Source organism: Ceratosolen solmsi, unplaced genomic scaffold, assembly GCF_000503995.2.
Source record: "Ceratosolen solmsi marchali unplaced genomic scaffold, CerSol_1.0 scaffold28, whole genome shotgun sequence".
Lineage (NCBI taxonomy): Eukaryota > Metazoa > Arthropoda > Insecta > Hymenoptera > Agaonidae > Ceratosolen > Ceratosolen solmsi.
Window position 1 is genome coordinate 1487224 of NW_011948429.1, and position 17546 is coordinate 1504769.

The 17546-nt window shown below is 30.1% G+C and overlaps 1 protein-coding gene across 1 annotated transcript in view; it reads right to left on the reverse strand.

Annotated features, from left to right (window-relative positions):
• Positions 1–455: 455 nt before the first annotated feature.
• Positions 456–17546, reverse strand: part of LOC105363742 (sodium/potassium/calcium exchanger 6, mitochondrial) — a 21754-nt gene continuing 4663 nt past the window's right edge. The window contains exons 4-9 of the mRNA XM_011501509.1: positions 11104–11184; positions 10445–10564; positions 8735–9046; positions 4957–5075; positions 3813–3966; positions 456–823 (exon numbers count right to left, since the gene is read on the reverse strand). Coding sequence (XP_011499811.1) covers positions 456–823; positions 3813–3966; positions 4957–5075; positions 8735–9046; positions 10445–10564; positions 11104–11184 — 1154 coding nt within the window. The remainder of the gene's footprint in view (positions 824–3812; positions 3967–4956; positions 5076–8734; positions 9047–10444; positions 10565–11103; positions 11185–17546) is intronic.

Consider the following 17546-nt stretch of genomic DNA (forward strand, 5'->3'; position numbering starts at 1 on the left):
GTATTATACACATGGAACGAGTGAAAAGTAGTGTAAAAAAAAAAAAAATTATAAATTACAACGCATTACACCGTCAAAATGCAATAATCTTCTTCTATGTCGTGTTAAATGTCAACCGTTGTTGATCAGCAATTTCATTTCAGGAAATATATTACTACGATAATAATGAAAAATCTCTACTATACTTTCTGTACCTGCAAAAAAGAAAATAGAATCGTTAGTTTGTCTAGTGCTAGGATAACTATAATTATTATATAAGCTGGGAATTAATAAACAGAAAATAGAGGATAAATGAACGGCTTTCGCTTCAATGTCTACTATGTGGGCAGATTTTAGCGGCCCTTACCAAAAGCTAATATCAAGAGTAAAATTATATATTAAGGAGAAAGCGGTCACGGTCGAGGGGCAGGTAATGCGCAGGTTATGCGTTAAGAATGTAAGGTACCTGGCGTAGTCTATAAGACCCCATCGGGACGATGGTCGGTACCCAGCGGATGTATGAACTTGATCTCGCTGAGACCGTTGATGAAGAGGTAGATGCCGTAAAGGGTAAAGAGCAGGTAACCATAGGACTTCCTTGCGTTAAAGCCCGTAGCGTTGAGGTAGACGATGGAGCAGAGGAGGGAGCAGAAGAGGAAGAGGAGGCAGCCTGGCGCCATGTTGCTCGTGCGCACACGGACGAAGAGTTCCTGGGAGTGCGCGGCGCTTATGCCGTAGTTCAGACCCAAGCCCATGAGGGTATTGAACATCGGCCCACCGAAGCACGCGGAGAAACCCATGCGCGGGAAGCCTTTGCGCGCAATCGTCACGTTCGAGATGAGATCTGTGGAGTTTCGATGATCGGGGCTCTCAGCTTTGTATTGTTCGGCTACTCTGGTGGGAGAGACGCCGGCGATCTCTGCTCGATAACGACGCGGACCACGGCCTCGTCGAATGTATCGCGTCCCTCTCACCCCCTCCCTCCCTCCCACCCCCTCCCCCCCATAATCCACCCACAAGGGATTCGGGATGACACCAATTATTTTAATGACGTCTGTCGATGTATGGCCTTTGCGAGTTTCATTACGTGCCTTATGACCGCTCGGCTCATTACGATTTTCCCCAAAGATGAGAAAAAAAGGCTCTGCAGAAAGTCTCCTAGGACAATGTCGAACCCGGCCGCCACTTTCATTCGATCGCTTCGGTTCGTGGCTATCATGGGTTTTCAATAAGCTCACCCCTCTTAATTAAATTATAATCGATGCTCTAATAATGCACGTATATCGCTGATTTGGCTGATAAATTTATTTGCTTTTCTTGCGCTTCTGAGCTACGGAGTTCGCAAAAAACATCGACATGCATAATAGTTTAAACTAAATATCGATATTGTGATATATTAATACCGTAGCTCCCCATATATACGACGCGCAAGATAATCATTTTAGCGATCGAACGTTGTGATTCACGTACTGGCGTTGTATTAGAATTTGTTTAAGAAATAAAATATCTTTTTTTTTTGTTCGTGAAAAAATCTTCAAATTTTAACCAATAATAACGAAAAACTAATCGATCTACGTATGATTAATGTATTAATGCAGTTTAGCATATTGATAATTTCGTGTAAATAATTCATAATTAAAACGTAAACCGGGAATTTTTAATGCTTATGTGTTAAAAAAATATTTCTTATCAGGCTATTTTAGATCTTTTAATTGATATATCAGCATTGTCATTTTAACTTTGTGAATGAATTTCAAGATAAGATTGTTTGGTATAATAAGAAAATGTTTTAGAGAATAGTTAGAGTAATTCATCATCTTTTAACTACATAATTATTTAGAAAAATACAATTTTATAGATATTTTATAAATTCTTTATGAATATTATGATTGGTCTTCTTCATTTTAATCATATTTTTAAATTTTTAATTTCAAACTTTTAATTATATAATACATCATAATCTACTATCTATGTAAATATTTAATTAAAAATAAATATATTTAAGCTCTATAATGAAGTCAACGTACAATAAAAATTTTTAATTAAAAGGACATATCTTATGCAAACAAATTGATATATTGAGTTTCATTATCTTCACGCTAAGTCTTAAATCACTAAATAGTAATTCGCTCTTAATTCCTGGTAAAGCACCTTAATATTAATTAATGCTCAATAGTGTTTATCCCGTAATTCTAATAATCTAAGCGTGATTATGAAATAAAATTATTTTAGATTATCGTTGATTATCATTTAATACAATTTACAAACTTTTAATGAGCTTCTCAATTATTTATTATTATAGAAGGGACGCTGTGTATGTAATCTGAAAATTTTTTCCTTCATTAAAAATATGCTCACTTTTTTTCAACAGAAAAAATCTATTCAAATAGACCGTAGTTGAATTCCAATTAAATTCGTTATCCGATATTTTAGAAACGTACTAGTGTTTATACAAAGAAACAAAATTTAATGGATTTATTAAGACTTATACATTTACTTATAAAAGAACATAAATTACGTATTCATTAAATAAATTTAAATGTGGATAATTAAACTTTTAGCGTATTTTCGACATTAATTTTCATTATAATGCAATATTGAATATAACATAAGATATTCATGCATAATGCACTATGTAAGGATAACTTGTTACTCTAACATGTAATTACAATTCGAAATTGAGCAGTGGATTAATGTTTTTTTTTGTTTTTTTGATTTTTTTTTTTTTTTTTTTTTTTTTTTTTTTTTTTTTTTTTTTTTTTTTTTTATGAGAAAATAAAATTTCATCATAATCTTTTTATAAAGTAAATAACTTTTATAATTAAAATAGAACGCTGCATCCATTCTGTATCCCTGTGTAATATTGCTAATTTCGAATCTACATACTCCAGCGTAACCCTATACATAGATGCGCGTGTGTGTATGCGGTCGCGGATGTATTAAAATTATCTTTCTTCAAAATTTTTCATCCAGAATGTGCAGTATATTAACGAGTAAATAAGTTAACCGTTATTAAAAAAAAAAAAAAAAAAGCATTCTAATAAGTAAACTGTCATTTTGCAGATATATAATAAATAATATAATAAATTGAATTAAATAATATTTTGTCTTGTATTTTGTCAGTATTACAAAAAATTCGAGCCAATAAGCGTAAGATCCTACAAAAATAGATAATATAAAGCATTAGATAAAATAAGATATACAAAATTATATATAATTTTAATGCACTATCATTCTTATTCGTAACATTTGATTAACATTTGGTGAATTGCTTGAACAATTTCATTACTTATATTGATAAATTATGTTTTAAATTTGAGATGTAAATACGCCGCTTCGATCTCATATTTATAATAATAGAGAACATATAAAATTCCAGCGGAAAGACGATGATTGATCTCTCGGGAATGTCGATATAATTTGCCTTGAATTGCCAAGTGTCAGTCCCGCATATATCGAAAGCCTACTTCTTTCCCCCAAGCGGAGAAATTCTAATTTAGAACAAGTCCCCTCAGGAATGCTTCACCATTACTCCCATTAAAATAAGAAAAAAATATACTAAAGTGCCTTTCCGCATACATGATAAAACGCGAACCGGAATCGCGCCCCGTCATCCCGACGGCCTCATTAGAACTTGGCGATTACTAACGCGACGGCCTAATCTACCCCCTGGCCCCTGTCATCGTCTACCATGTCGTTTAAAACAAAAAAAAAAAAAAAACAAAAAAACAAGTGGCGAGCGAAAGCAACAGAGCCGACGATCTATTAGACCTCCGCCCTCTCGCGGCTTCCCGCGGCTCGCGACTAATTAACCTCCGGCAATGAGTATTTACCACCGATGCTGTTGCCCCAGGCGAGGAGGGTGATGCCGAGCATAGCTTGGGAAATGCCGCTCGCGAAGCCGATGCACTGCAGAACCGCCATGACCTCCTCGGCGACCGCGTAAACGACTATCATGGCCGTCAAGACTCCAAGGAACGCCATCGCCTACGATTGATCAAAGCCAACTCGTCACTTTCGTCGTTGTTACATCGCACCTATCCACCCCCCGCCATCCCCCGCCACTATCCACCGCCGCCCAAGTCCAATTTCCCACCCACCCTTTCTTTTGGCTCCGCGATCGGTTTTCCACAGTGGAAAATGGCCACGGGGGGATCGGGATGTTCTTTACATTACAATTTGTTCACATTACAATTTAATTCGCGACCCTCGGCCTTCTTCGTTAGATGTATTTGAGTGAGACTGTGTGGAGGGCGGGCAGAGCATAGTCATGCAAAAATTATATTTCAATAAAACAAGTGATTCCCCAAGTGCATTTGCTTTGAGATAAGAAGTAAAAATTATTAACATTACTTGATATCTTATTAGCAGAAGGACATTTGTAAGCAAAAGATGTCGTAATATTATTAATTAAAAAAATTTGAGCATTATTCACAACATTTGGGGGGCTTGGGGTTGGGGGGGGGAGGCAAACAACGAGCTTTGTACCTCGAATTGAATGCACTTGACTAAAATTTCTTTTATGTATGTTCTAATATATCATCGATTATAATATCATAATGTTATACTCTATCATTAAACTTAATTTTCATTTACATTAAATATGATCATTAATCCGTGCAAGCTAGATTTATAGACTTAAAAGGTGCAGTCGTATAAGAAAAACTGTAATGACGATAAAAGTAATGGCTATTAATCGTACGCGGTATGGATAATTTTTTATTTTATGTGTGCGGTCATTTAGAATAATTAATTGTCATAATGTCTCTTTATAAAATGTTGTGCCACGTAGCAATTTACAAACCCAAGTTGAATAAATGTGATAATTTTTTTGTTGACAAAACGATTCCAAGATTAAGGATTTTCATCGAGCTACACCTACATTAAAAGAAGTTTTTCATAAAAGTTTATTATTCGTATAAGACAATCGAAGGGCAGATGTAAGAATGCGCACTAAAAACAATAGTTCAAGCTTACGTTGTGCAGTCTGGGAATTCTATCAACAGAGGTGAGTGCGAACATTATGACAGCTATCGTACAAGTGCAAGCAAAGCAAATGGTCAATAAGGAAATGTTTCCAAATTTGATGTTGTTCACTGTAAAGGAAAAAAATGTAAATATTAATAAAGCCGTTGAATCACTTTTGTGCTATTCGAGTGATTGAAATGACAAAAAGATATTTTCTTTTTAATTCGCTCCATTTTGTATTTACGTCGTATATATATAAGTACATAGGCGTATTTTGTATTTAACGATGTAATACATTATTACGTTATTCATTGAATACAAAACAGATTATCAATTAGACTATGAAATGTATTTTTTTTTTCTCCTATTACATATTAATAAAGGCTTGTTAAATTATTATAAAATTTACATGTGATATAATTAATTTCACTTAACGATTAAACTAAATTATATAAAATAAAGTAAATTCATATCGAATTTTATTGCATGAAGATTATAAATTATGGGCATAAAATTTTCCAAAGGAGGTGAATAATGTTAACGTACGGCGATAGAATTTATTATTATTCTATTATGAATTTCAATGAATTTTGTTAGCTGCGCATCAATTGATTCAAATTTATTTACATGCTAAATGTATAGACAAAATTAAATCGCAATGGGAGAAAATATTTTAAACAAAGGCTAATTAATTTTACTTACAATGTCAAAATAAGATTGCAGTAGTTTATCCCATTCAAACTCATAAATCATTAAAATAACTGTCGCACCGCCATATCTTTTTAGCTAATCCTTGCGGGCGAATAAACTTTTAACAGAAGATTCCAAGTTAAATTCAACATAAATTTTCAAATTTTAATACTTCTTTTATATTCAATGAAAAGAAAGTTTATGATATATTCTTATAAATGAACGGTATAAGTATTTCTACAATATAACAAACTTCACAAATATTTATTAATTCGAATTGAATATTCGATTTATATCTTTATACAACAGTGTATTTTGTAGAGAATAAGGATATTAATAATTACCTTTAAAACAAAAAAACAAAAAAACAAAAAAAAAATCAGAAAAATTAGAAATTATTCGGATAAATAATCATTGAAAATGCATTATTAGACAATGATAAATATAAAAAGAGATGGGATGCAAGTAGAGGAAATGGAAGCACCGATAAAAGCATGTTATCTAAGTTTTTCACGAATATTCCGTACAAAAATTTTATATCAACAAGCTATTGACAAAACTAGCTAATATTGCCTCGGATAACAAGTAAAAAAATCTGATACCTTCACACTAAAAAATTATGATAAGAAGTTTCTAAAATTTAATAGAATATTTGACGGTTTGCCTAAAAGCCTTTAATATTTCTCAATAATTTAAAACCTTCCACTGTGTGCTAATATATTATCAATAATTATATATTTAAATTAAATTTCACACATGCATTCACAATTCCCTATATACATATTCATAAATGATATCTTATGGAAATAATGAAAATTGCATTAAAATTTTCAAATATCACGCGTATTACTATTAACACGAATGTACATGCAATGATCTTGATATTTCAAATAAATATAAAATATCCTAATTAATTATACGTATGCGATTAATATTTCAAGCTATGAAGATAAATAAAATTAAAGTAGTGTATTATTTGGATTAACGAATATCTCGCAACAGAACGGAAAATACCTGGATAAAAATTAAATATATACCATTTGGAGTTATCATTTTGAGGATTTTTATTTTAAAATTCCTAGTATTATCTAAGAAAATCTTTAATTCTGCCTTAATATTCTTAATTACAAAATACGTTGTCATTAATTAACAGTTTAATTTAATTAAAATTTTTTGTAAATCCCCTTTCTAAAATATCCTAAAACTATGCATTAAGTGTTATAGAATAATGTTAAGTATTTTACGTAATTTAAGTAAATAATCTTAAGAGTACCAACAATTTTAATCAATAGAAATAAAAACTTTTATTTACCAAATAATTAGATTTAAAAAATTATTGTAGTAAAATAATTAGAAAGCTGTGTAGGACAATAAAATAATTATAATATTTTCTTAAATTTCAGTATATAATTAATAGTACTGCGATTAGAATATTCTAAATAAATAAGATATGGGTCCTAATTTTTAATGAAAAATATTAATAAAATCAGGTTGTAACGTAATTGCCTCTTACCATCACTCTCAGTCTCTCTCTCTCTCTCTCTCTCTCTCTCTCTCTATTTATCTATCTCAATTTCCAATCAATTAATACTTCATTAATTTATATCTATTATATTTTAAATATGTACTTATATATTTGAGGAATCACCGTTTTGTTTCTAGATGTTTCTAGCTCATTTTATAATAAATATAACTTTTATTCTTATTATCGATTGAAAACAGGAATGTAGCATAATAATATTTTTAAAAATTATATATCTTTCAAATTGCTTTTAGGTTCCTTAAAACTCAAGATATCTAAAGATTATTTCAAGATTTCAAAATTAATCACTATCTACAAAATTCTCGACTTCAGTTGGAATAATCGAGTTTTGTCGAAATTTCTGATTTCAATCGAAACTATCAACTTTCATTAAAACTTCTATCTTTGGCCCAGTCATGGGACTCAAATAATTTTAACAGAACTTATGACAAATACCGTTAGAACATAAATTAATAGTTAAACGCAATGGAGGTATATCTTGTTGATTCGTATCTACTCAGTTTGTAGTGAGAAAGTTGTTGAGTTGATAGAATATTTAATCAAGATAGCAAACCGATTCGTATATAGAGCATAAGAAACTCAATACGAATGTCAGTTTTATAAAAGAGGAATATATAAAGTAGAATTTTCTTCATTTTATCAAATTAAAATAAATTTAGAATTATTAATTTATAAGTATTAATGTTAAATGAATTTTATGACGCAAAATGATAATTTTACAAAGAAACCAATCTCTTCTCCCTCAAGAGGAATGGTTTTACTTTAAAGAAAGTTAAATCATGACGTGTTCTTGAAAATTGAAAAAAAGAAAAAAGAAAGGGACAAAATATTCCGTACAAGGAATATTATAGGTAAAATGAAATACAAGATCGATAATAAATGCTTATGCCAATCTAACGAACAAAAGTTGAAATGAGTTGACTAAAGGACTAACCTGAGTGAATTATTTGATCGATTTCTTAATGTTTCAAATCAACTAATAATCAACTTTTCTTTTTTTAATAAAAGTATTTAAGCCGTGGAGCAGATATCACGAGTTGCTTTAGAAAATACAAATATAACTCACGTTACGGAACTTTCCCCGTCGTCTTGTTGACGTAACGTGTAAGTAGAAATTGTAAATATCGTTAAACACATCGTACTTAGTTCCTTACTTTAATTGCTACATCGCGCTTAATAAGCAATAATAATATACTTGAAACTTGCAAGAAAAAACAAATAATTTGCCTTGAAAACTTGAACGACCGTCCATTTTCACAAGGAGAAACACGATGAACAAAGAAAATCGCAAACACAAAGTCGCCGCAGAAAGCCAATGCAATAGTGAATCACAAACAAGGCAGAATAGCATTTATAAAAAAAAAAAAGAAAAAGGCATCGAAATATCAAATCGTGGAACATTTGTCGATCGCAGTCCCATTAGTAACGGAATAAAACCGAAGTCACGGCTGAATATCAGAATGAGAAAAGATCGATGGGAAACGGCCTCCCGCTATCCTCCTCTTTCTCAATTTCGATCCACACATGCACGCGTCATCTCTAATGACCACTAACGTTTGAAGATCCAGAGGACGGCGATCGGGGTGACGGCGATCTGGATGCAGTTGAGCATCTTGGACCATCCGCGCTTCTGCGACGTCTCGTTGACTACGGGTACGAACAGCTGGAGCAGGAACATGTGGGGTCCGCGCAACAGTAGAAGGATCCTCGCCAGAGTGGACGCGCTTCTCCACTCCTGTCCGTTCACGGGACTCGTGTCGTAGAGGAACTCGCGAATGAGACCCTCCGGCCTTATCGACAGGGACCGCTTCAGTGCCTGACTCGGGACCTCACCGTTGAGCGCCTGCTCGCGCTCGATTGCTACGTCTACGGCAATGGAGATTGTGGCGAATTTTTTGTCCTCTTAGATCCTTAAGGTCTAGTGTGCTGAGTATGGGTTCGGGATGCTTGTTTTCAAAAATAGTGAGAATAACGTCGCATTAAAATTCTCCCGCAGATTATTGTAACACTGGACAAAAATCAGTGTGCTTTTGAGCTTTGACTAACTTTGAGCAAAACGAGACAAATATTTTTAAAAATTGCATGTACTCAGTACTATACGTTCTCGAAATTAACGTGGAATTACACATTATAAGTGTAATAATTAATTAAGCGTTACGTTATTCTTTCTTTTTTTTTCTCTTTGCGTTTTTTTTTTTTTTTTTTTTTTTTTTTTTTTTTTTTTTTTAAACGGTGTAGTGGGCCTAGATACATGATTGTAGAAGCGCTAATATTATATGCTGCTGTTTGTTTTTATACAGCCACGTAAAAATAATTTTTTATAATAATAACAACAGCAGCAATTACAACGATACGGATAACAATAACGACCGTCGTCATAATAATTCATATTCGCTAATATTAGTTGGAAATGGAAAGTTTTTGCACAAAAATAAATATTAAATTCGTATCAAATATGGTATTCCATGAGCATGTTATTAAACGCATATAAATTTGAATATAATATTTAAGCTTTGTATAAATGTAGGAATTATTTCGTTATATATCGAGCGTGTAGTTAGGTCAATCGTGTTATTTCGAAAACATTGACCGAATATTAAATCACTTTATGAAATTCATGAAACTTCGTGTCCTCTTTGAAATTATAAATAACATTTGTCTTTGAAGAGAAAAATCTCATTCGCCTTGATACCAGGCGTCGAGGAAATTTGTTGAAGAAATGTATCAACATTTCGTTCACTCTTTGAACGATATTCACGCGCAAATGTTTTATACCGTAGACAAAAAATCTTCAAAATTATTCTAATGCCATTGTTACGCGATTGACAGTAAATTGAATAAGACATTATTACTAATCGATCCCACATAAATGACAACATAATCAATCATTCGCTATAAGATCGTAAGATATTCTCAGGACAATAAAGTTCTCGTTCCCGATATCCATCGAACATTCCGGGCTATGGTATTTCCGGCTCCGGCACCAGATACCTTCCTCAAACACTTCCGCAACAAACAACCTTGAAGCGCACTGACTTAAATGCGCGATTGCCCGTCGAAACCCAGCTAATGTGACGCAATAACGAGTACGTAGACGCGGCTGGCGTCTCGATTTCCAACCGCCATTATCATACGCCCGAAAGGCTGAGTACTGCAAGTGCTAATCGCGTTAGGGGTCTCGAGAATAACTTAACGCGATAAGAAAGCTATCCACGATAGGTCGCTTGGAGTCGGAAACGAATGGGGCGTCTCGATCAGACTCACCGAGTTTTGCATGGAGGCCGTAGGCTCGGCTTCGCCTAGGCATCTGCGCGGTCGGCTCCTCCTGGCGATCCTGCTCGAAGACACTCTGTGCCTCGGAGTCCCGAAGTGCCGGAATCCGTTCTGTTGAAAATTTCCACGAGACTTTCATTGTTTTAGCCTTACATTTTACCTTAAGGATTCTGTGCCTTTACGTACGTACTCAAACACAACTGTGTACATTACGCTTAACTAGTATCTACGTTGCAACTCGTGTTGCAGTCCTTATTAAGGCCTGTGTATCCTTTTACGTATATTGATAAGACAGACTGTCGCTTCGTAAATAGTAGATAAGAACGCAAATATTCACATTCGTTCAATGTAAATTCCACGCTTATTATAACGAGATTATAGTTATGGCAACTGCATTTCAATGCCTCGAATATTAGGATGAAAGAAAGGATTTCCATTACGAACGTTACACGCTCGTTATCATTTCAATTTAAAAGATTATTATTAAACGCGCGATTAAAAGATGGAGTTCGCTATATGTCTCAAATTATCTCTTAACGTTGATTACATTTCAGGATATTCAAGGTATATTTCAAGGATACGCAGGATAATAAGCTCATAAACATGAAAATAAATAATCAAAACGTCGTAATAGATATTTTAATACTTGCTCTCGGTAAAATCTTGATTGTTCTCGATGTGTTGCATCAAGATGACGACCAAGATGAATACGATGTAGATACCGATGCAACCTACATTCAGGAAATAGCATATATGCGTATATTTTTTTTTTTTTTTTTTTAAACAATATATAATATATAAAAGACTCCAAAAATAACGAATAATATGTATTGTTAGAAACTTTAAACAGAAATTTTCAAGTCACTGAGTATTTATCAATAGCAAATCTCTGTAAAGTATCTTTGACAGTTAATGTAATGTTTATAAAAATCTCTTTTCTTATACAGATAATTTACGTATTATATTCGAATAATAAGTACATAAATTTTCAAGCAAATATTCCACCGCTTTTCAAGCTTGTTTGTTTAAGTATTTACGCAAAGCAGTTGCTTACAAGTTAGAAACTACGCGCGCTCGTTTCAATTAAAAAAAAAAACAACTACACAAAAACGTGTCTGTATAATGTTTGAAAAAAATGAAAAAAAAAATACTTAAACAGATGTTTTCCAGTAAAAAAAGAAAGAAAAGAGAAACAGAAATTACAAATTGTTGACATTAGGTTAGAAATCAAAAAGTAGTCGAGAAATTAATTCTTAAGTACACAGAAAGCATTTATAAAATTTTAACGACTGCAATCTATTGGAAATTAATGACATTGATTTTTCAATCTTATGGCGTATAATCGACAACTATGTCAATTAAAAAAAAAAAAAAATTCTTGATGCATATTAATCATAACAATGTTGAAATATTCTAAAATAAAGACACCAACTTATCCGATAGTCATTATAAATTATCTTTCCAATTACAATAATTTATTAGATCGAGTGTTTTACTCTTATTATACTGTTATTATACTCTTCTTTGAAAATTCAAAGAAAAAAATATGTGTATAAATATATATATATATATATATATATATATATATATACGTATTTAAATATAAAAAAATATGACTGATTAATAAAATGTTATTAGTTAATATAATTTCTAATTGTATTTTATATTTGTATTTTATGTTTTCTGTTATATTTATGCTTGTGTTTATATGCTTGTGTTTATAATATGATTGTTTAGATAATGTTATCACAAAGTGCATGAAATTGAAATTAATTATATTAGTAAAAATGTCGTATTAAATACTTGGAGTATAGTAATGATAAACTTTACAGCAAAACCTTATAAATTCTCATTGAGTCTCATTGATTCCGATTGATTTTAATCATGAAAATTAATGTTTAGTTTCATATTGTAATTATTTATCATTTGCAAAGACTGGATAAATATTATCGAACCCTAAATACATTATTCTCTTTTTCTTTTTAAGCGACAATATTAAATTAAATTAAAATTTCATCAAAGATAATATTATTGATTTAAGAATACTGATCGATTAACATAGAATTGAGATAGTTAATAGAATTGAATGTAGATGTGAGTGTATGTGTGTATGTGTACAATTGGTTAAATAATTAATTGTCTATTATTTTAAAGAACTTAAAAATAATAGATAATATTACTTTTTCGTATAGTTTAAATGGCTACAAATCAGAGTAAAATAGGTCAAATGAAAAATAGTTCTTGTAAAAATATTATCCTTTGTATTTTTACTTTTAAAGCTGTATATATCGTATTTTTTACATATTTTCATGAGATTTTTCATAAATTTTGTAAAATCGACACTAGTAGACAAAAACAATTTTTCATAAATATAGATCTGTGAAGTGATAGTTGATGTGCAAATTAAATCATATATATCCGTGCATGTAAATCTTGCAATAAGTTGACAGTATTTGGGAAATTTTTCAAAACTAACATACAGTCTTAATTAATCTTAGAGAAAAAATTTTTATTTTATTTTTGACGTTAAATCAATTATTTATTCGGTTCCAAAGACGAATCGTCAAGTAAAGAATAAAATATTAAAAACCAAATACCAGAGGTATATACATATATTAAATTGTAGTTGTCTACAAATTTGTTATTAAATTTATGCTACACAACAATACGATAATATTTTTCATTTAAAATTGTTAATAGCGTTAAAAAAAATTTTTCATTTTTTTTAACAAGAAGGTGCCTCGTTATTTTTATTATAAATTTTAATAATAAATCTTTTGTTTTAATCGACGATTTAAAGACATTCTACCATTTAGTTGACAATTTCAGAATTAAGTAAGATACATTATCGTTATTCTGAAATATTAGATAATATTTTGCAAATTTATCAAACCTTTAACGTAATAAAATAGAGTATTGAATTTCATTTTTATGATTATATTAAATTTTTACGGACATGCGAAAGTGACTGGAATTATTGGAGCGTAACATTTTAAAATATTTATATTCTTATGGATATCAACGTACAATAACATGATATTGTAAATGCACGCGGGTATATTTCAGTTTTAGAAAAATGTTTTATTTTACAATATAATGCATAAAATGAATACATTATATGTTAAGTATTAGAGTAGCGTTCAAGTAAAAAAATTTAAGATTCACGAATCTGTGACACACTAATCTTAGAATGTAGGCCGATCACTCGACTCCTTTCTTTACATTAATCTCGGCAATAAATTCTAAAGATAATGCGATCACCGACTTAGGATATTTTTTTCCTTTTTTCCTAATTTCTCGAATCTTTCTCTCCCTATTAGAGAAATGACTCAGAACGATCTGACTAATCATTAAACACATTGCGAATGAATAAATTTTAATAATGAAAATAGTTTCACACGTATCATAGATTTATACGCTATTTTACATGAAAATTCTAATTTGGTTTTATCTAGAAAATTATCTGAATAAATTCATTCAAATCTCATAATAATAAGTCTGTAATGATATCAGAGAAATTTATCATTTCGATTATTTCATTAAAATACTAAATTTTATTACAGTATTTCATTTATATAAATAAAAATTTTTGAACGTGAAATTAATTTGATTAACATACTGCAAGATTTAACCTCAAGCATATAATTATCAATTTTAAATGATCGATATTTTAATCCTATTTTAAAAACTACAAAATCTTGAATGATTAAAAAAAAATGGAAATTCTTTTCCTATATCAGTGGATAGAAACAGCGGTGGTAATAATTTTAAGTCTTCGTTAAAAACAGAAATTATAATTTATAGCAATTATTCCTAAAATTCTACATAATTATAAATTATTAAAATTAATTATATTAAACATTATTATCTCAATTGAATTATCGATGAAAAATATTATGAAAAATATCGCTCCAAAATTAAAACAATATAAAAAAAAAAGGCACGTAAATGTCGAAATCTATTTTTTGACATATAAATCTCATAAGTTTGCTAATAGGTAATTAATTATCTCAGAAAAAGTAGGTCTCAACGGAAATAATTCAACAGTAAAATATTTCGAATTCCAAAGAGTTATCTAATGAGTTTTTTTTTTTTTATTTTTAACTACAGTAACCAGCATGAAAAGTCATGAAAGTCAAACAAAGTTTCTCGAGAAATAATTTTTTTTTTTTTTTTCGTTTCATACTGACTCAGATTCTCTATTTACAACTGAATTAACTATATACTGCTCAAATTAAGAATAAGGTCAAAATGAATTATTAAATTGTAACATTAATTTACAATTTACAAACAATCGACTTAATCTTTTTAGTTTATAAAGAACCCAAGCTCCTGTAAAACGTAGTATAATATCCGATAAAACAAGAAAATTCTTTTGATCTTATACTTTGAATTGCTCAGTACTACTGCGTGTACGGCTACGTGCCCTAGGACTTTTTGGAACTTTGAGGACATTTTCCTGAAAATTAAAATTGATTTTTTCACATTGGCCAAGCACAAAATGCTCATCCAATCTTCATTGATTTACATGCTATTTTAGCTGTAAAATAAAAGACGTCCAAAGAGACTTTATTTGACTCATTTCTATTATTATAAAAACAAAAAACAAAAAAAAAAACAAAAAAAAAATCTTACGTCGCTTTTATAATAAAATTTATGTTTCTTTCAAACATTACCCTTTAGTTTTAAAATTAGAATTTAAAACTTTTCACGTGTCTTTCCTTCATTTAACTAGTAACGCACAGGTTTTAAGAGTTTAAGTTTTTTTTCTCTCTATTTTAGGTTTAAAATTATACAAAGATCCTTGCTTACTTTTCAAAAGAACGGTCAGCATTGATCAAATTTGTCATTAAAAAAAAAACATTATATTTGTGAATAATCAATAAGAAAATTGAAATTTTAAAAAACTTATTTTGTTTTACCATGCAGAATTTCGAAAATTTAACTTATTTTTCACATTCTCGAGCCATGTTACCTTTTGAAATGATATTCCATTTTAAGTCTTAATTTGAATTGAATTTGGAACAATACATTTATAATCTGCCTTGGATATTTTTTTTCAATTCAACATTCATTATTGGAATAATGACAAATTTTCATAAATAAAATACATAGAGAATTTATGGAAATTGTTGTAATAATTGTTTAGTTTACAATGATATATCGTCAAATTTATCGGACTATTTGGAGTGAATCGAGTAAAAATAGTTATTTTATATTAGAAAATTCGTCGTTTCTAATATTATTATATTTTCTAAATGCATTGCGTTCGTAGAAAGTAAATTTTCAGAGAAAGTTGTAGTAGATTTCGTTTGGTTAAAATTTGCTACATCATGCCTAACTGCGCTGACGCATCTTGCCGGAGACTCAGTCAAAATCAAGCATCAACGGTCTCGGGGATAGATGTTTATTTAATTATCGTCAGTTATTAATTTGTCCCTCCTCTCTCCTCGACTTATCGATTGATTTCGAATTGGCCAAGCACCTCGGTACACACTTTATCTAAAATGTAAATGGTTTATCTCGTTAGGTATCCGCGTCATCGCCCTTACGTTACCATCGGCCGATCGATATTATTATTTTTCTCCTACGCTTCTCCTACTCAATCCCGTCCCAATAAGAGGGTAGAAATTTATAATGCTGGGATAAGTTGGTGAATCCTCGTGGGTAATATAATTTATATGCTCCATTCGGGGATTTGTACTTTAAAGTCAAATATCCTCATCGCTCTCAACTCGAATGTACCAAAGACTTTTACAAAACATTTCGTTGATAATATATGTGGCGAAGGAAGGTAAAAAATAAGAAGCACAGATTTGCCAATGTGACATTCTTAAATCGATCCCAACGAAATTCTATACATATTCGATATTGTAATACCGACAGGATAATCCACTTTTTTGGTTAATAAACTTTTTCATGCGACAAATTTATCGTTCACTCGAGCCTCGCATCGTCTCGTTAGAATTGACATTTTTTTTTTTTTTTCTTTCAAGAAATATATAATAAGCCAATTCGATATAATAATAGGAAGTTATTCGATTCAATTTTTTATAGACATTTCAAACATCAAAGGTAAATTTAATTCCGCCTCAATGAGCAATTTCAACATTTTCAAATGAATCGCAGTTTGAAATATCTATTTGTAAAGCTTTGATTATTTATGTCATTAGAACTTTCATTATTATCAAGCAACAAATTTTTATTAATAATTGAATTATCTTCTTCTTTTTCAATATAACTTCAATAATACACTAAAGACTCTGTATATTATCAAGAATAAAACTGATAATCAATTAAAAATTAATTATCTATTACGGAATGTTTCTTCTTAATTAAATATATATATATATATATATATATATATATATATATATATATATATATATATGTATAATGAAAATATAGTTTTGTTAGTTAATATTGTTAGTAAAACTTTACATTACCACAATTGACGGAAACGAAATTTTGCAATTATATGTATATAATATGATTTGTAACAGTTTATAATTGTAATTTTAACATATATAAACAAGTTAGCTAATTAACAATATAGAGCCAAAAAATTGTAAGAAAATGAATAACATGTGGATTGAAGAGTTTGAAAATAATGAAGACCAAAAATAAAATGAAAACAAGACAATAATCATTACTTCGTAAATTAAATTATTTTATATTCTAATTTAATAACAAATATAAACTATCATATTTTTTAACCGAATTATGGTAAACATAATGTATATATATATATATATATATGTATAATGAAAATATAGTTTTGTTAGTTAATATTGTTAGTAAAACATTTTGAAAATGTTGTCTACATTCGAATTAAAGATTTATCGACTAATTTCTGTTTTATCGCCGTTATCAAATATTTATCATTGCTAAACTATGTGAAAGATATATGCTAAAATATATCTGCAAATCAATATCTGACAACAATTTTCATATACATTTCTCTCGTGAAACTGCAAAAACATAGCTTTTTCGCTAATATTTATTATAGATTTTCTAAAATTCTTCTTATAGGTCAGACTAAAGCATGATAAATATATTTATTGGAACTTTTATTCATTATTTCAAAGGGAGT